This window comes from Scomber scombrus, chromosome 2 (genome assembly GCF_963691925.1).
Source record: "Scomber scombrus chromosome 2, fScoSco1.1, whole genome shotgun sequence".
Taxonomy (NCBI): Eukaryota; Metazoa; Chordata; class Actinopteri; order Scombriformes; family Scombridae; genus Scomber; species Scomber scombrus.
This window is the reverse complement of record NC_084971.1, coordinates 14,260,949-14,282,546: the sequence shown is the minus strand read 5'-3', so window position 1 is coordinate 14,282,546 and position 21,598 is coordinate 14,260,949. Positions and strand designations below refer to the sequence as shown.

The following is a 21,598-nucleotide window of genomic DNA, read 5'->3' as shown; positions in this document are numbered from 1 at the left end:
AATAGCTGCGTACTTTGCATACTGCCCTAAAAACTAATTTGCCACAGCCTGTTAAGACGCTGCTAATTATGTAACTTATGATTACAATATTGCACATTGCAGAATAAAACAACATATACTATGATACATTTTTCAGGGTTTCTATGTTGCCCGCTCCTCACAAGGACACCTGAAAAATGTGATATCTGCCAAAGTGTTCAGATTTCCAGAGACTTCAGTGCTCATCTATACAGCTGGATATTCACTAATATTAATCAGGTTGTTGAAATGCTCAAGGCCACAGCTGAACAGCAGCTGGCCTCCACTAATCTCCAACCTACAAACCTCTTTTTCAACCACAACACTGTTAATTCTGGTATGGCCACAACTGGAAATAGGTTGACAATGCATTAAAAATTACAAGTCAGGCCTTGAGGCGTAGCTGGGTGGACGGGGTGCATACCGTATAACTAAAACATCAAGAGGTCGATTCTGGCTAAGGTCCGCCTACCCGCTTTTATACTAACTGTCTAATAAAGGCAAAAGTGCATAAAAAAGAGAGACCATTGCTTCATTGATGTAAAATAATACAAAAATATGTTGGCAATCAAAGCATCACTAATTGACAAGCTGCCAAACTCTGCCCCATGCGTCCATGTTCATCCATGTAGAAAAGCAGTGTGTGGAGGACAGCGGGTGTGAAGAGGAGGGAGTAGGTAACAGCAAGACACTAGCAGAACTAGATGATGAGCTGGAGTAGATCCACAACAGCTACTTCTGGGCTACTGCAGACTGTCCCTGTGTCTGTACATCATCAGCAGTAAAACCTTTCAATCAACATCATAACAAGCATCTCTTATTCAAAGTTTAGAAAGAACAACAAGAAGGTAAAGGAAAAAAACTAACATTTGTAGTTAAAAAGGGAGGCATTATAAAAATGTCCTGCAATTGCCACAAATTATAGTTCATGTTAACATGTTTTTGTTTCAAGAGGGAAAAGGTATTATTAAGCTACCGAAACTTCCTTCTGTTTACCAACATGGTGAAAGGACTGACAGGACTGTCCAGTTTGTCACCACCCCCACTCAAACAAAGGACCTATTGTCAAGCACAATGGGGTCACCCTCTCTGTTCTCACTGGTCTGATCCCAGTCAGTCACTGCTCATAGAGCTGGGAAACTTGCCAACTACCAGGCAAGGATCTTTGAAGACATCATTCAGCCTGAACTGTCTTATCTTACAAGGTTTTATGTTTCTAAATAAATGAAAATTGTAACAAAAAAGCTACAGCTGGGCAGACTGGATGCCACAGATGAAACTGTGTCGAGGTTAAAAGGGTCACTTTTAGTCCAAAAGATGCAACCTGAATAAGTAACTGGAAAGAGTTATTTAATCAAAACACCTTTCAAACAAGCATAAACATGTAGAAAAGTCATTTTCTTTCAAATGTTATGCCCGCAGTTACCAGTATATTTTACACAGCCACATTGTGCTTCTTAAGCTAATACTGAATTGTTATGAACGAGCTAAAACCAAATTTGTCTATATGTAGTCTAGTCAAACTTATAAACTTAGAGGACACGATGGACGACTGATAGTGACTGATGTCTGTCATTCTTTCTAAACTTAACTCAGTATCTGGATGTCAGAAATATTATTCATTTTGACATTTTAGATTTTTTTTTTTTAGAGTTTATATATTTGATATTTTTATGGCGCAATTGGAATTGGACTGCTCAAACGGCGCTTCGCTGTATACTTGCAATATCAATCAATTCAAATTCTGTTTTGAATTATAAATTACCACCAACCAACAGGCTGTGTTGGTTTTTTATGTACATTGTGATGATAATGGTCCAAAATGATGTTAAAATGCACAGTTTTCAGTGACATAACATCAACTTTTCTTGGGGGATAGTCAACAAACCTGCCAATTGTACATGACTCGAAGAACATAAATAAAACTTTCCTGAAACAACTCTAAGGTACTTTAAGTTATAACAGTGCTGATGTGCGCACATATGGGTCCTGTACAGGCAAATTCTGTCTGCTGTGATCGATAATAGAGCTGCAACAATTAGCTGATGATTCGATTAGTTGATTGACAGAAAATTAATCCACAATATTTTTGTTTTAGTCATTTTTCCAGCAAAAGAATCCAAAATATTTCTGGTTCCAGCTTCTTAAACTTGAGGATTTTCTGCTTCTCTTTGTCATATTTTACAGTAAAAAATACAATAAAAATAAAAATTATCTTTATCTTTTGGAGTGTAAGTAGGACACAACCAACAAACTGAAGATGTCACCATTGCCTCTAATAAATTGTGAATGCAATTTTTTCAACATATTTTAATATTTTACACATCAAATGATCGATAATTAAACTAATCATAAGTATGATTGACAGTTCCACAACAGTTAAGTGAAATAGACTTTGAGGTGTGATTGTTTGAAGTATTTCACACCTAAAAAAACATTAAAAAGTATTTATTTGTTTATCACACTTTACTTCTCCTGTAAATGGAATGGACTGAGGTAGAGAAGAACCTCCAGCACACAGCAGTGACATTCAGACTTACCTTGTAGCATACATCTGTACGCAGACTCTGAGATGGCGTAGATGTGAGGGGGCATTTCATGCCTCTTTTTGCCCCTGTACATATCAATGATGTTCTCTGAGTAGATGGGCAGGTTTTTGTAGGGATTTATGACCACACAGAAGAGACCAGAGTACGTCTGTAAAGAGAAAACATGGTTGATGAGAATGATTGACTGTTAATTCATCACAGAGCAACCAAAACGTCTCCATTTTGTCAGTTAATATTTAGAGCATTTTAATATTTATATGCATTGATTAAAGTGAGGAATTAATGGACAATGAATAAGCACAAACGAGATCCTTTAAAAAAGGGATAGTTGGCATTTTTTTAAGTGGGGTTGTTTGAGGTACTTATCTATAGTCAGTGTATTGAGTAGATGGGGGTCAACATGCTGGACAATGTATTACGTCGCAGACCAGCTGATTGGGTCAGAAAGTGCTGTCACGGAGTAATTAAGTGCAGCGTACATAGTAATACAGAAGTTTTACTGAGAAAATCTAGTGCCAAAGGAAAGGGCTGTTTGACAACAAGGTAAAGTGGTGACAATATTCTAAATATAGCGTACACTTGGGCCTTTTTTAAGCTGGCTAAAATATGTTCCACCACAGGCCCTGTCCACAGCGGTATATCTATTGAAGGTGATACAGTGACTGCAGATAAATACCTTCTACAACCCCACTCCAAAATATTTGAACTATCCCTGTAATGTCCTGTCACAGGAACAAGATGAGGTACAAGGAATTAAGAGGACAGTGCTGAGTGTGGATTTTATTGCACCCTGACAACACTTACTGTAGAGATTAAAATGCAATTTACAGTTTTATCAGCTAGAACAGTTCATCTGGGCCCAAATGTCAACGTTGAGCTTAATACTTAGTTTTCCTGTTTGCTAAAATGACTTTTTTTTGGCAGATCATGAAATCACAGATCATGCCAAAGAACTGTGCAAGACTGCAGGACAATTTTCTTAAAGATTCTTCCTCCATGTACTTATCCTCCTCATATTTGTCTATTCTACATCTCCTTTTCTTACACATTTCCACCAGGTCTTCTTTGACTGATGGATGACATAAATCGGACTCAGTAGGTGGATATTTTAATCCACTACAGTATATTGGACCTCCAGCTGTATAATGCAGGCAGACATGCAGACGGACAGGCCAGGACAGCATTAATCCCTGACATGTCTGCTGCTGCTGGAGCTCTCCATTAACTCAAGAGTGCATGAAGTACATACAGTAGACACTGGCGGATTAGGGCTTTTTGAATCGCATATCAATGACTGGGATCAAAAGTCTTGAATAATCTGCCAAGAAATGGGGCATCCACAGTCTTTTCTCTCTTCCTTCCTCTACTGTCCAATGCTGCTCTTTATCCTCTTCTCTTACCCCAGTATCTTCTGTTACTGTGGTCTCACCTTTCTGTCTGCTTTCCACTCCTTTTCTCTCCATCCTTACCTTCATTTTCACCTCTAATCTATCTGCTTGGTTGAGCTGCAAAGCCACATTCTTCTAATCATGTTGTCTGTGGCAGCCAGTGGACTGCAGGGGGCCCAGAGCATGCTAACCCTGTTACTGAGCTGGAACAAACAATAGCGAAATGACTATTGCATGCTGGGGAAGCGGTGTGGATTTGAGTGTGTGTGTGTGTGTGTGTCCTCTGAAAAACACATTACAACTGTCACCTGGCCGGAGAGTCACACCACATATTCACACATACACAACACAGATATTTGCAGTCTGATACTGTGGACCATAAAATTCACATTGTGATGTTACTGCAACAGGGCTGTGCAATAATCTAATATCATTATCACCACATGTCTAAATGAAGCGATGACAAGACTGAATTCATATAAATATAGTAAGATCACCAGATGGCCACCAACTACCCCCCCTCCACCTCTTGCATGTGCACAGATGCTTTAGACACCACTCTGCGCTACAACCTGCCCACACAGAGATTTGTTAGTCTGGACTCATCAGCAGCATTTGCCAAATGAGTTTTAACTTTGTTCTGTACGTGGGCCAACACTCACACCTTGCACACAAGTTACACAGACTATAAACATCCATTTCAGTTTGCAAGATGTATCGACGGGCCGTCACCAATACATCCTGCAAACCCTAACCCTAACCCACCATAATAACCACTTCCCAGACCCCCTACGGTGGGCACAGCGCCAGGCAGACAGATCAGCGCTACTGACCCAGTATGGCCCACCGGCAGTGGGGAGAGGAATGACTCAGCTGGCTATCCTTGATGGTGGATCCCAGGGGGGTACTTGGGGGATTAGTGGGGCTCTGAGGGCAAAGGAGTTGGGTGCCAACACAAGCAGGCATAACAGGACCCCAGCCAGGCAGTGTGTTGTGGAAGAAACAAACAAAACAACAAAAGGAACAAACACAAAACACAAAATATCTGCTGATTGCTGTGCATTAATATTTCATAATTGTGGCCTGGTAGATGAAGTTCTGCTAGTCACAGTCCACTACCCAGAGAAACTATGGTCAACAGAGGAGAACTCTGACACAGTTGAAAGGGTTCCCAGCCCTCCGGAAATGTCCAAATAAATGTGTGTGAACCAAACAGTGCTTAGCAACAGGGCCTCTCTCTCTCTCTCTCTCGCTCCCTCTCTCTCTCTCTCTCTCAATGAGAAAAGGGGAGACATTTTCTGCTATTGCATGAAGCAGCGTGCTTCATTCAGACATAACTGGGCTAACAAGGGCTTTACTGTGTCTTTTAAACCCTAAAAAAAACACATACATTTCATTGTGAACTACCAAAGCAGCCTTACACACTACATCCCAATTATTTCCAGTAGTGCCCAGACAGACGGAGAAGCTGTTCGTAGTTTTACATTTGCTCTAAATCTTGAGGTGCTCTTAATCTCACTCAACAGCACTTGATTAAAATGACAAACCTGTCATCACTGTGTGCTTTTGACTGCTTATGAGAGGGAGCTAACCTAAATTCAGACAGCTGTGACAGCAGGGAGGAGGGGATGCTACCCGGGTACATGTAACAAGGCAGATGACAGCATGAAAAAAAGAAAAAGAAAAAGAAAAAGAAGACTTCTGGAGCCTACATCAAGCTGCAGAACCCTTTTTTCTGTAGACAGAGAAATATAATATTGAAAATGGGATGCTTGAGTCACTGAGTTAGGGTTTTACCAAAATCTCCCAGCCGTCTGGCAAAGGAATTACAATCATGGCAAGAGCCGAATGAGTTGTGATTACCATAAGCAATGATTTCTGGTGCTGTGGCTGTGCAGCATCAGTAAAGCAAAGACAAACAACTTCTGCTCAGAAAACACAAAAAAGCAGTTTCAAAATGAGCAAGAGCGAATAGTTTGTGCAGAAACTTTTCCTACAAAGCAACTACATCGAAACATAAATAATCGTAAGTCCCAGTGGGAGTGTTACATAACTCAAGGAGTTCAGAGAGGCACAAAATTTACTTTTCCATCATTCCTCTCTGCGGGGAAGTTGTTGTCGGCATCACTACTGTCTTCCGACAATGAATGAATCCCATGTGACGGTCAGCATCTTTAGAGTTTAGAGTTCAATTTAGTGGAACTTTGGCCGCGAAACCTGGCTGAAAATCAACACCGCTATAGTTTGCACAGCTGCCTGGGGAAAGTACACCCACTCTTGCCATGAGAAATGTACAATATCCAACTTGTGCTTTTTTGATATGTAAGCCCTGTAACAGTATAAACATGTGGACAAAAAATAGAAATCAAGCCTCATACTGGCTGAATCAGACATTTAGAGAGAAAAGAAAAAAGGTACACATTTCAGTTGTGAATAAAGAGACTCGTTCTCCAGTGTGAGGCCGGCTTAATGAACAGAGAAACAGCCTGTCGATGAAGATATACAAGAATCCACACAAAGCTCTCAGCCTGGAGTTTCATCCTCCCATCCTCTTCAGGACGCACCACCAGTGCAACAAAGGATGTGCATATAGTGGCCTGCATTCAATAATACATCACAGCAGCATCGTTACTATATCCGGTCCTCCTTTCTCCTCAGCCACTGGGTTGAAACATTATTGCTCAGCCACTTTGAATCAGCAAACACAGCAAAGAGACGATACATCCATCAAAATTTCACTGATTCAGACATGCTAAGAGCATGTCTGTGAACGCTTTCTTAATCCTTTTAACTTTAAGTTTGAAGCATGTTTATCACCTTCACATCCACTTCCTGCTGTGTGGAGGAAAGTCACTGAAAAGGGCAGGGCTACTGTATGTGATATTGGTTTGACTTAAAGGTCACACAATCCTCCAAAGCAAGACTGGGAAAACATGCAGATTCAGTAACACAGAAGCAGCTGACAGACACAGCTCTACACACACATGCAGCTAAAACCTCTTAAAACTCCTTCATTAGCTGCACACTTGAGGACTCGGTGGCTTTGAGGAGAAATCAAAACGATGGTAATTTAACAGCAAAGAAAAGAAAAAAGAAAAAGACTAAGCATGCACAGTGGATCTGCAAGGCCAGAGAAGAAGAGCTGACATGGCGTCGCTGTTAATTAGACATCAGTTGTCCGACAGCAAAACTGTAAAAGAAGAATTTCAGTTATTTGAGCAGCCAGATGTTTCTTATCAGTGAGCACAAAGAACTCTGTTAAGGCGGTTTGATGACAGTGTGACTCAGCACTGGCCTCCTTTAGCTGAGAGACAGGGCTGGGGTCATTTCTTTTCCACTAAAATACTCAATAATACAAAGATTTTCTTTATTTTTGGGCTGTATTTTGCATTTAAAAATATTAAATGCACTTGATGACAACACTGCTGCATCTAGAAGACAGAGTGAGCCCAGAATCGTTACAGTGATTTGTTACAATAAGTCAGAAGAGGTCTGCAAAGAGATTACCTTCGATTAATGTTACAAAATTCTCATAAGGTCATGGTCATCATTGATCTAATACTGTGAGAGACAACTTCTGATCATAGTTCACATCCAAGCAGCCTTTGGCACAGAGCCACATGGCAGAGCTCAGTGCCACACCTCCCATGGTCCCAGTATCCCACACCATGCTGACATCAACAGAGCTTTTTGCCAACAAGGCACTAAAAAGGTCAGAAGCCTTTTAGATTTTAGTATCTTGACACGGCCCCTCTTACTGAAAACCAGCCATGATTTCTGGGTCTATTGTATTGTCTGGTGGCGAATGTTTAATTATTCTGTAAAAATTGTTACATATCGATGATGTGACATAATGAAATATGCATAACATTTATTGTATAGTTGTTAAATATTTAACCACAATAAACTAAATATTCAAAGACATTAAAAGACAGTATTGCAGTTTGATTATTTTGTTCTCTCATGTTGGAGGGAGCCATTTTAATGAGTTGTATTATATTTGGACCACATTTGTGCATTGTGAAGTTCTTTGTAATGTATGTTTATCTGTATAAAAAAAAATCCCTCAGTCTCTGAACAATTAGTCCATTAATTGATTAGTCGATTGAGAAAAAGCTGATCCGCAACAATTATTGATGCTGTTTTTTCACATGCCGTGTATAAGTCTACAGGTTCATCTATAACTGTAACCTGCAGTATTGGGAATGGATCATTTTGTGAATGCAGTTTAGCCTTTAGGGCCTTAAGCATTTATTTTATAGTTATCTAACCATTTATTATAAGCATTTTTGAGATACATTTATGATTGTCACTGTATATTATTTGGTATTCATGCCTTCCTGTTGCACATGGTGAATTTAATTGGTTGCAGGCTCACAGCCACTCGCTATTTAAGACGGCTTCTCCTTGTCATAAACTATCAGCCTGATGAGGGTCTACCACCAAACATCACAAATCATGCGTGTTTGTTTGTAACTCATGATCCAGGCGGTTTTGCAGTTCATTTACCGGAAGATGACACTGATGTAATCATGCCTCTTCAACATAAAGAAAACATAAAGTAGTGTCCTCATAAACCTGTCAAATGTTACGACCTTATCACTCCAGTCTCTAATCCTCCATCTGAGTAATTAAGGCAGTAAACCACAAGAGTAATCTCAAGAGAAAAGCAGAGGACGACAACTGCAGCTCCCTTACAACCCCACATTACTTCAGCAACTTACACATAAACCCAAAATCTAGAAAATAAGATGTACATGTAGGATATTAATTGTTGTTTAATGTCAAACTCATGAGCGGAAAGGTGCTCTATTTATATGCTAATTATTTACAACAAGTACATTATGGGGCAATAAGAAAGGAAAATGAACAAATCATTCTTCTCACAGGTAAAATCTGCTTTAGCCATGCTAGGTTCTGTCTTTGCGACTGGGCCTCTTAGTGTGAACCTCTTGGCCCCGGCCTCCTCTCTGGGTCTCAGGTGGCCCACTAGCTCTGTGTCTGGGCTATTCCAGGAATGCATGTCACTAAGTGGGTCATAATCTCAGGGGAAATCGGCAGCTTATGTAGGACATGATGGCTTATTCATGGAAGGAAATAAGTTTTGAGTCTTTTAAAGAGACTCGAGTATGAAATGCTATAAATAATATTTGTAGAGGTTATAACTAGGATATCTCAGATGTGTTAATAATCATACCACATGTACACTGTCAGCACTTGACATTAAGGATATCCTGAGACACAAAAATACAGAGTCTGGGACAATCCTTGAACAGTAGAGAAACGTATTATTACAAATGAAATTATTATGTTTATGCAGCTTGGAATATATGTAATTTTAATTGTTAGGCGTTTTCAAATTTGCAAAATGTGCAGTGGCACGGGCACAAACGCTACACTACGTCACATTAGAGCTTACACACATAGGGCCTTTCTCAATACTAAGTATGCCAAATTCAGGTTTGTATACTTGCTAGTTCGGACATGGCAAGTCCAACTTGGGAGCACAAACTTCTGAGGACGAATAACGGCAGCACCCAGAATCTTTACAGTGAGTTGTTACAATAAATCAGAAGAGGTCTGCAAAGAGATTACTTTCTATTTATGTTACAAAATTCTCATAAGGTCATGGTCGTCATTGATCTAATACCGTGAGAGACAACTTCTGATCATAGTTTACATCCAAGCAGCCTTTGGCACAGAGCAACATGGCAGAGCTCACAGTGCAACACCTCCCCTGGTCCCAGTATCCGGGACATCTTAGGCATCAAACTTTTAACATTCTTCATTTGACCTGTCTTTGAACATCTCATAAATTGCTGGAACTCCCCTTTAGGTAAATCTTTCTACTACAGGTGAAGCCATCTTTGGTAAGGCAAGCACATTTATGACTTCATAGTTTGGCTTCAATTATTTTTCCCATTTCGGCCTAGACAGTTAACATTACTGTATAACCTTACAGCAGGTAGCTCTACATGAAGAACAGTGGTAGGAAAACTCTGAGCAGCATTTGTTGAGCAAAGCATTAATCTCTTGTTTTGCAGCCGTGACTGGAGCCGCACTTTTGGCTCAAGGGAAATTAACCTTAAAATAAATAAGAGGATTACTAATTGTAAGTAGTGTTTCTTATGAATGAAAAATACTCACGTAGATGAGGCCAGAGTAGTAGCGGTCTTTGAGGTTGTTAAGCACTGAGGCCTCGTTCAGGCAGGTAAGCTCGGCCATGTCCTCTACCTTGCTGAATTTAGGTGGGTTCATCTTCTGGATGTCATCCTTGTTGACCACCGCCTTCTTCCCATTTTCTGCCAGCTCCACCACCACCTCATCTCCACGCTCCTCCCGAATACTGGCACCCTCGAAGCCGTGGCGTTCTGACGGGACCCATACTAGCCTCTTGGCAGTCCAGTCAGCCTGTGCAGCCGGGTTGTAGACCACGGCGCGGTCCACAAAGAGGTACCGCTCCGGGTCCTCCTGCCCACTCCTCTGTGACATTGCTGCTGGAAACCAGAAGCAGAACACACAAGGCCACCTGTAGTGAAGAGACAGAGTTTAATGTTCATCTAGCCGAACAGTTTCATGCTGTTCAGTCCAGAGCACTCTGACTCAGGACTAAAAAAAAATCCTTTTAATAGGTCTAATTTTTCACAGTGGACATTTTACCATCTCATAGTAACTAAAGCAGAGGTGCTACTAACAACATTAATTATGTCTGTTTTATATTCAAATAAGCCATGACAACATGACAGTGAGCCAAAATGAACAATAGCATGAACACCTGAAACAAAAGCAGCTTCATAGATTATCATTAACTTGACTATTTACACCTGTGGTTTTCCTGCTGTGATATGTCTTTCATGAAATGGCCAAATGTGTCACACCAGTAATTGAAGTTTGTGTTGAGCATAAAGTTTAATTGGCTGATCATATATGATAAATCTAAAGAAAGATATTTTTTTAAATAAATAAGATAAATATATCATTTTGGTTAATCCAGACATTTTAATACCTTAAAAATATCAAATAATGCCATGAAGTCCTGCTCATAGGTTTGAAAACTGACCACAAAGGTAAATACAAGCAGAGATGTTTAAAGGAGAGCTACCACAGTAAAACAGCCTGCTGGGTGATGGCATGCTGACTCACATTTTGACCATTTCTGGTAAGATATTGATTCACTCTCACTCACTGCTGCCAATGCAGCTGAATGCTGAAATTGATGGTAAAGTGCTTTCATGATGAAGCAGTTTCTCTATTGGCTGCTCAGCATTGGTTCCAGGAAAACTCTGACTCTATTTTAAGGGACTATATTTCTTCCACAAGAAGGTATGCTGCCAATAGCTAATGCCATCGTTTCTAATGTTTGCCTTGGTGAAAATCTCAACATTACTGTTTCACAGGAGAGATACTGTGGTTTAATAAGTAAGCCTGCAACTAACAATTATATTCACCATAAATCTGTCAATTGCATTTTCATTTTGTCTATAAAATGGCAGCTTGTTTTGTCCCAGCAACAGTCCAAAATCCAAAAATATTAAGTTTACTATCATATAAGTTAAAGAAAAGTAGAAAATCCTCACATCTCAGACACTGGAGCCAGTTTTTGCTATATTTTCTTACCATATGACAGAAACTGAAACCAATAAATAATGTAATGTGAATTATTTGTTTTCCTTCTTTTAGTTTGGCTCATTTGCTCTCTTTGCTTTAGGGTTTTGCATTATTTTCAAAGTATGACTTGTTTGGCCCACACAGACTGCTGCAAGAGCTCCAAGCTTTACACCTCCATCCTTGTGCATAACCAACCCACATCAACATGTACAGTAACTTGCCTCTTCAGAAGCCAAAGGAAGCCTTGACTGTGTTGTGTAATAAAAAAATTAACCAAAGCATTTACCTCGACTGACAGAAAATTACTTAGCAACTATTCTGACAGTTGATTAATCATTCAGGTATTTTTTCAGGCAAAAATGCTTAAAACTCTGCATTATCAACTTCTCAAATGAGGAGATTTGCAGGTTTTCTTGTTTTGTTTGATAGTGTATTGTACATATTTTGTTTCTTTACTGCTGATTGGATAACCTTGGGATTTCTTTTTTCTGACATTTTCAAGGCCAAACTAATAAAGAAAACAAGACAATACTTAATTGCAGGCCTAGATATAACACAAAATGACTGATGAGCAGTTTTATGCTTTCTTTCCTTCAATAATTCCACAACCTGAGCTGAAAACAGAACAGGACAGGGTAACTTTGTGAAACTTGCCCTCAGACAAGTCTGTATGTTAGCCATAGAGGGAAAACACCACTCCAGCTTGCTCCTTAATAATCTGAGACAACCTCAGCTGATGACTGCACAGAGATATTTAACCTACAATCAAGTCCCATGCTTAAACCAGGCGCTGGTTAGACACGAAACTGGGTCAGGTCAGGGGATGGGGGGGGGGATCAGTCAGTGTGGTGGCTGCTGCAGGCTGCCTTGTCACCGCAGCCCCTCACTCAGAGCTGGAAAAACACGTACTTTCATCCCTCACTGAGCTGTAGTAATGCAGCATGCAGCATCTACGGTGCAATATCTCAACAAAAGAGGGTCGGGAGTATGCAATTAGCATTGAAAATAGCTCGTACTATGACTGATATCTTTGGTGTGGACCAGGCCAAACAGCTGCATCGTCTCGGTTAGCTGGCTATAAGGCTAGCTCAGAGAAGTTGTCGTGCTGTGCTTCATGTCCCAGCCTGCAAGGGACTGCACTGCACTGGTTAACTCATTCATCACAATGGGAGCTCTGCAGGGGCTATTTCACACAACGTGAGGTCATTATCAGGTGAACAACAATTCAAAAGATTGTCTATTTTTTTAAATTAAAGTTTGAGGGTTTTTTTTTTTTTTTAGGGAGCAGCCTCCTCGGGCATCATGGGTGTGGGTGGTTTACAGCACGGCTGAGTGCGGACAATGACCACACCGCTTCACTGTAGCGCTAAAAGGATCCAACTTCTAATGCACATTGATATCTCTCATTCAAATATGAATACAAGTCAGTTTCTGTTGTGACTAAATAAATAGCACACAGGCACTTCGGCGCCGGCTAACATTGGCAGAGGCTGACGGTCCTCCATCATTGAGAAGTCACGGCACAATAATCCGCTAGCTAACGGGGACCGATACTGTTGCTAGCCGCCATCTAACTGGATCCTGCTTCAAAATGACCCCGGCTTCCCTGCTCCACTTACCGCACACAGCAGATGAAGAAGCCCTTCCCAGGATTTTATTGGTACCAACAAGACAAGAGTAATGGTCCTCCAATGTGTGTTTAAAATAGTCCCTCTCTCATCAGTGGTACTCCCCCCACCATCCAGCACCTTCTTGGCTCTCAACCGAACTCTCGCCGGGCGGCCGGGAGGAGGATGCACTGCTCAGCCGCAGTCCTTTTTTTTCCTTTTTGGGCAACACCCACAACACCAATCTGCAATATGATTGGCTCTCAAAGTCTGATGCCGAGTCGTGATTGGTCAAAAATAATTTCCATCCCAAAACTTTGATAGTTGACGACTGCCGCCCAAACTATCAACACCTGCAGCTCGGCGGATGCTGCTGCGGTGTAAGATGCTAATTGATAATTGCATGTTCAATTCTTCACTTATATTATAGTCTACTTACATATAATATAATATAATATAATATAATATAATATAATATAATATAATATAATATAATATAATATAATATAATATAATATAATATAAGAAATTAAAAAAAACATGAGAAATTATTAAATCCTAGAGAGTTACACTGTAAAATATGGCACTGCAGTCTTATTTTACTACATTTGTAGTAATTAAGTATGTGTAATAGTAGTATTTGTTAGTATTTAAGCTACATAACTGTGGTAAAATACTGCTATTATAATACAAAATGTTATAAATAAAAATACATATGTTTCTATGTCACGTTATTTATCATATAGCATTATTCCTATAGTAGGCTACTACTGTTTATTCACTAGCCTTTACATAGGGTTTAAGAGCTGTAATAATGGCTTTATTAATGGTTAATAAAGTTATGATAACTTATTATAGGTTACAAACCATTAATAAGTACAATTTATGGGTTGACAAACTGTGAATAATCTCACTGACTGTCAAGAGTTTGTTACTTTTTAATAGGCCATCAAACCTATAATTGTTAATGTTAAGTAATTAAGAAAGGACCATGAGTGTCCAAATTTGTAAAACAAACATCAAAAGTGAATGTCATATTTAATCATATATGTTAGTAAGTCGTTAATTTAAAAAAAAAAAAAAGTTTTTACAATACTCCTGTCCAGCATGTGCAAGAAGTGCAACAGGGATGCAGGATAGGACTGAGCTAAAATCAGTTCATTGATGTATTACACAAAATGGAGGGACAAAAGATTACAGAATTGTGAGGCAGGCAAGGGTTAAAAAAACAGAGAAGGCAGACCAAACAAATCCTACAAGGAGAAGGCAAGAATCAAGTCAATAACTGGCAAGGTCCAAAACAGGCAGGCAACAGGTCTCAGGTACAACAAATGGACAGAACACAGAGGCTAGAAAGCAAGACATGAAGCAAATAGCAATTTCACAATCTGGCAGAATACAAGGGAATACAAGGTCAGGAGCGGGCGGAGTACCTGCAGGATTGATGAGAGGTGGGAACAGGTGTGAGCAGGTGTGTAGATGGAGAAAAGAGGAAAAGTCCGAGGGCATCTGGTGGACAGCTTGAGGATGGCAGGTCTGGGGAAATGAGCAGGTTCTGGAGATAGAGACAGAGGCTCTGTTCACACCTGGCATGTAAATGCATCTTGGTTGATCTGATCACAAGTGGGCAGGACAGCTCTAAGAACAGGTGTGAATGCACCCAAGACATATTGAGGTCAAATTGCTCAGACTACATTCGTAGGTGGTCTGGGCTACAAATGGCCATATTCTTTTAGCAGTGTGTGCGTAAATGAAGGAATGAAAAAAATGAAGGACCGCTTACTAGAGTGATGGGAGGGGGGACACTGCTGCAGCTCAGCAGATTAATACAGCACAGGAACAGGACACAGCTGCAGTACAGGTACTGAAGTCTGCTGCAGCACAGAAACCAAAGATATCTTTAGCAAAGAACAGGACACTGGCGCTGGGCAATGGAGAGGCGCTGGGCCATAAAAAAGCCACTGTAGCACTGGAGCCAGGAGCCATGGGGACCACACTTCTGCAGACTCCATGGTGTCCCATGAAAATGGCAAGGCAAATCCCTTCAAAGGGTGACCACTGGATATGATGTGTTAATAAAGTCCTTTGTCCACCCAGATAGCAATTTCCTCAACCAAGACTTTGAAGACGCCTTTCTTATACTTTGAAGACACTGCCCAGCATGATAAAGCTGCATCTCTGTCCTCACTGCTGGAGGTGTATTTCCAGTCATTACAAAGGCACAAAAGGTTAGAAGTTATCTCACATAGTTTTTGAGAAAACAATCAATTTGCTGGGTCCATTATTGGCCAGATTGCTCTGTTATGGCAGGTGCAAGAAGTGCCACAAGGGTACAGGGGAAGGACCCAAATGCAGATGTCTGAGGCAGAGCTAGATGCAGTGCAATGATTTATTACATAAATGGAGGAACAAAAGCTTACAGAACCAGGCAAGAATCAAAAGTCCATTAACCAAGCAAGGTCCAAAACAGGAAGGTAACAGGTCTCAACAGACAAACAAAATATAGAGGCTAGAACGCAAGACATGAAGCACATGGCAATTTAACAATTTAGCAGAGAACAAAGGAAATGGACCAGTATAAGCAGTGAGTATCTGATGAAGGAAAGTATTGCAGGTAATGAGTGGAAGGAGTAAGTAAGGTAAATGCAGGACTGATGAAAATTTGAAACAGGTGTGCAGATGGGGAATGGAATGAAAGTCCATGGGCAGAAGTGTTCATGGACTGCAGACAGAGACAGAGAGCAATGCAGAGGCTGGGGATGAGAGAGTGTGGCTGCGGAGAGTGACTGAAGAGTAGATTGTGGCAAAACATGTCTGAAGTTGAGGTGCTAATTAGTTCTTTATACATTTTGGTCCAGATCCTCTGCAGCCCCTTGCTAAAAACCCAGTGGTCAAAATGTCCAGAAGAGCAGACAAAGAAAGCGTGAGGCTGCATGAGGATAAACACCAGCCAAAAGGATTGTTCACAACATGATGTTCACAACCGTATGTTGCTCCTATTAATGGATTTTATAGCTATCATTTTTGATTGCGCAGTTTTTATGATTATTCTTTTTTATTTTCTTTGCTTTAGAAAACAAACAAAAAAAACCTTTGTTTTCCAAATCAGTATCTGGTGTGCTTCTGATGCTATACTGTAACCCCTGGACTTTCTTATTCTTTTTATATCTTTTAACTATTAAATTATTTTAAGTTACCTCACATTGTTTTTTTGTTTGTTGTTTTTGTTTAACATCTGTCCACTCTCTGTTATGTCTGCTTTGCTTGCAATGATTTGTAAATTGTGTTGACAACAGATTTTTTATGTTTAAATAGTGCCCCCTACTGCATTAACATAGACATCACTACTGCAGACTTTGCACAAGCCCATCTAAAATTAATACATAATGAAGAGCTACAAAAATGCAAGTCAATTAGTCACTAAATGTAAGAATGCCCTAAAGGAAGGAGTATTCTCTATCTTTCACCTTTTCAGTCTCTGTTCATAACATTTAGCTTATTCATACAATAATAAATGAGACGTCAGCACTTTTGGTACGGATCAACTTGGTCTCTAACATTTTCTAAATAGGGATATAGTGTTATGAACTACTTATTTCAAAGTAAGGTTTGGGTAAAACACTGCTTTAATGCATCAATGTAGTTAATCCATAAACTTTTTCCCTGCAAAAACTTGTCATGGCAGGAAAAAGCACATGTGTAACTTAAAATCAATAATGATGACTCCATTTATTTTGGGTGTGAGAAAAGTGTCATAATTATTAGGTTGTGGCACTTAAATATCATGCAGTTGTAATTAATGTTATTAATAACACCTGTTTTCCTACTGTGATACGTCAAAATTTGTACTAAATTGTTGCATGAACACTTTGCTCGGTCTCTTACACAAAGCATATCAAGTTTTCTATTGATTCATTTCTCTGCCTTTAATGTGATGGATTTCTCCTTGTTACAATTGTTGAGTGTCTTTACAAAAGGGCAGCTCTGCAAATATCTCCTGTTTGAGTTGTACAATTTAAAATGACTATTGATGTTCTAGAAGAATGTTCCTTTATAAATGTCATTGTTGCTCCACTAGAAATGTTAACATACACTGGTCACAACTGTCATTCAGGAACTGCAGCTCTGTGCAGATTAACAATATTTAGTTTCTTGTTGATTCCTTTAAAATAGACTAAGCCGACTCTTTAAAGAGTCAGTTTAGTCTATTTTATAGATTAACCTCCCAGAATGATCTGAACCGTTTTTTAAATCAACAAAGATAATTTCTATTAAGTTATTATTGTTATTAGTGTCATTATTACCATTATGATACAGGTTCATCATGACGTGTGACTCATTTTGACAATCTGGATTAACAAAGGTGGCATTTATGCAAACAGAGATTGCATCTAGTACTTTTGGCCACATGATGGAGTCAGAGAGCCACAGAGGGAACATCAGAGCAGTAGTTTTGTCATTTTGAATAAAGGCGTTTGGTGCGAGAAAACAAGAAGTTGTTAAGTCTATACCATAATGTTGGTGGGATGACAGATACAATAGAGAGTAAACCTTGAATCTAAACTAGTCAGTATGACTCACATCTGAAATGTCACCCTGACTACAAACTGATTTTTGTAAGAAAAAAGTGACCAGTGTAGCTTTAAAGACGATATACCACCAACCACCATGTCTGCTGTATACAGCATATGCTGCACTTTTACATTTTGGTTAACAAATCAGTGTTGTGATTTGTCTGTGATATATTTCCCTCCTCAAAAACTCATATTTATCATATAAGCATTGTATTTGTTGATTTCCTCCACTGGCATAGTTTGAGTGACAGATGCAAGATGTCTGAGCGAGTAATTTCATCTCGTCTTGACGAGTGACAGAGTGACACCCTTTGGTGTGGCGCAGAAATCTGCTATTTTGCAAAATGCTGTGACAGCTCCATCTCTCAATTGTTGGCTTCTCCAGTCGCCTCTGTGGCATAATAGACCTGTCATCAGCATCGTCCTCCACCATCCCTCTCCTGCTTTTGTCTAGACAGCAGTTTATCAAACAAAAAGGTTGGCGATATCTTCTCTTTTTTTCCTTGCAAGCGTAGATAAGGAATGTCAAATGTAGCTTTTTCAATACCACCCTGCCAGATTGGTTGGAGATAAATGTTTGACCTCCTCAGGCCCTCTCTTCCATTTTCTGCACAAGTATAGATTGATGGGCTCTCTTGGCACATGCTCTCTATAAAAATCTCCATATTAATGAGTAATTGTGTCTTTTTTATGAGTTATAAAAATCTCATTTTCTTTAGGGGGAAAAGTCAGTTCACCTATTTCCAACGAAATAAAACTCTGATTCATTCTCAAATCAATAAAGCTTCTGTTGGAAACAGGTGAAAAAGTATGATCCCAAATTAAGATGTTTTCTTTCCTTTTGGGACACAGTAGACTCTGGCAGGACCATAGCCACTGAGATCATGTGCACTGAATTTTTCTTGGATATCTGGAGTTTTAACAGCATGGTGAAATGTTATATTACACACTATGATTATTGTATAGGCTGAGTCTAGTGTTTGTAGACTCTTATGTTCCTGTGCAGAAGGAGTTGAAGCATTCAGACCATTGTGATAATATCTATTAAAAAAAAGACTGAACTGTTAACTATACAAAATATGACAAACATTTAAGAGCCTTTATTTTACTTTATTGATGCCTGGTTATTGATTTTTGGACTCATGACAAACATTAATTAAACTTAATCAATTACTGTGGCACTGTATGACAGCAGCGATTGATTCAATTTGAAGATTTCAAGGGTTAAAAACAGAAATTTGATCATGTAGCAACCGGTGCGTTGACAGTAATGACATTCTGTTTTATCTTCTCTCCTGCATCAGGTTCCCCTTAGCTTCCTGTCTGCTGTAATGTCCAGACAGAGTTTGTGGACATCCTGGTTGAGACACACCAAGCACCATTAAACTATACACACATTGCTTTATTGGCATGGCATGTACTATACATATATTTGTCTTGCTAAAGCACATAAAGGAAAATAGTGGATAAAGACAAAAAACACAATATACAGTATGACACAAAAAAACAGTACAAGCGCAGTGATAGTTAAGAATGGTCAGTGGTTGTCAAGTTGGTGAAAGTGATATTTCAGAGATATTTTAGATTATTGCATGAGACTGCTGCACTGAGAGTGAAGGCAGTCTTTCGTACATCAGTTCTGGCTCAAAGCTCCTGAAGCATCAGCCAGTCATCGGAGCGGGTTAAACATGGGCCAGAGTGCCACAGGAGCAAAGATGATATATGAGAAAGCAATTTTCCAACAATGGCATGGCTGGATCAGTACCTGTGGTTATTACTGTGTATCTCTCAGACAGGGGAAGCCTATCAACTTGATCCTATAGAAAGCAGTAGTGAGTGTTATAATAATCACCAGTGATGAATCTCAAGGCCAGCTGGTAAATGAAATCGAGGGGCCTCAGAGAGGAGCCAGCAGCGTGTCCATATTTGACATCCCCCTAATCCCGAAGTGAGAGGAAATCTGCTTCAACAATCTTCTTCTTACAAGTCAGAGGGAAGCTGCTGATTCTGTACAACAAGCCAGCCGTCGTTTCCCAACAAGGTTTTCCCTGTTTAAATGTTAACATTTCTTATCAAGCAAGATGCCATCTATCTCTGATATATATCTCAGTTGCAACAGGCAGCTGTTTTCAGTTGTGTTCAGAAGGCCAAGTGAATTATAGATGTGACACGATTACATGAAAAGTCAGTGGAAAGATACAAACATGCGTCAGATGAGTTAAAAAAGGTTTTCAAATTGGGATAAAAAAAGTCTGCTTTTTAGAAATCATCTTTATAAACCTACATAGACAAGAGAAAGAAAGAAAAAGACACTGGATAACAGAACTGATATCAAATATGCATGGGTGAGGCGTGGCAAAAATGTGCTTTTTTTTACTGTCTGAACACATTTAATAAACCTCCTATAAGCCTGGCCAGCAGCATCAACATTTATTTTGGGCCATGTTTCTACCAACTAACAAATATGCACTATTTACTGTTCTTTGAGTTCTGTTTTGGTCTCCATCAACTCCAGAACCAGATGTTGGCTTTTTAGCTGCTAAATGCTTCACAATGTTCAGTAGCTAGTCACAACATTTATCTATCTGCTGTTTGATGCTGGTTCAGATACTGTGTGGAAAAAAGTTTAATGAGAACAGTGAGAGCGAACCAGAACAGTGAAGGACTTTGCAGTAAAATCAAAACAATAAGCTTAAATCGGCTAAAACGCTCGCGTATAAGACGTTGTTAAAAATATTGATCCAAGCAACTTTAAATGAATTTCTCAGAAGCTAATTGAACAAAAAAGCAACACAGAAAAGAGTGTTGGCTGCATAAAGATTAATTTTACGATTGCACACACACATTTAATGGTAATGTTTTTATATTTTGGGCTAAAGCAGAGGAAAAATATCTTTTTACTTGTCATTTCAAAACTGAAAATGTATAAGCTGTGTAAATGTAGAATGTATGGCTTTTGTATTGGATTGCATAGACTGCACAGGTGTACCTAATGAAGCAGCTGCTCAGTATCATTAATGCCTAACTAGTGACCTCTTGGGTAACTAAATGGGATACTAATACTAATAATTATAAAATAATTATGTCTTTTATACTTATACTTTTATACAGTTTGTGTCTTCAGAACAGAGAATTAGACAAATCCATTCTCCAAGGCTGGATGTATCAATACAGTATGTGTGCTCAGACATGTGCGTAGAGGGGGCTGTCAGAGACCCTTGACGCTCTCCCTCTCTTTAGATTTCTCCACATCTCTCTCTCTCTCTCTCTCTCTCTCTCTCTCTCTCTCTCTCTCTCAACACACACACCACATCCTCCAAACGCCTCATCTCCTCCATCAGAGCGACAGGATCAGGGAGAGGAGAAGTGACGGGGGAGCAACATCAGCCTCACTGATAAGGATCTCCCTCACTGGGGGAGAGGGCGAGGATAAGAGAGGGAGAGAGAAAGAGAGGTGGGGAGAAGACAAGTGGAGAGAGTGAAGAAGAAGAAGAGAGGGAGAAGGACAGTGAGAGAAATAAGTTTGTTGGTGGAGGGAAGACAAACAGGCAGAGGAGAAAGGGAGAGAGTGCAAGGGTGAGTTTGGAGTGAGAGCTTGGCGGGAGGCAGTGGGGGGGCTTATTTTTTTCCCTTCCCTTTTCTTGTCTTTCTTTTGGCTGTGATCGCCGCCTGCCTCTTCTTTTTCTCCTTTCCCCCTCCTCCACCTCTTCTTTCTCCTCTTCTCTTTTCATCCCGACTCCCCTCTCCCAGCTCCCGCCGTGGGGTCTCAGCTCTCTATCACCCTCCCCCCCTCCCTCGCTCCCTACCTCCCCCGGGCCCTGCTGGGTGCCTCCGGGCTGCTGCGCCGCAGGAGG

At 39.9% G+C, this 21,598-nt stretch overlaps 1 protein-coding gene across 5 annotated transcripts in view; it reads right to left on the bottom strand.

Annotated features, from left to right (window-relative positions):
• Positions 1-10,450, bottom strand: part of LOC133989276 (myosin-10) — a 50,985-nt gene extending 40,535 nt beyond the window's left edge. For 4 of the 5 annotated variants that reach the window (XM_062428130.1, XM_062428129.1, XM_062428131.1 and 1 more), the window contains exons 1-2: positions 10,103-10,447; positions 2,559-2,715 (exon numbers count right to left, since the gene is read on the bottom strand). In XM_062428130.1, the coding sequence (XP_062284114.1) occupies positions 2,559-2,715; positions 10,103-10,447 (502 nt within the window). Of the gene's footprint in view, positions 1-2,558; positions 2,716-10,102 lie in introns of all 5 variants that reach the window. The other variant, XM_062428133.1, reaches the window with a different exon arrangement.
• Positions 10,451-21,598: the final 11,148 nt, after the last annotated feature.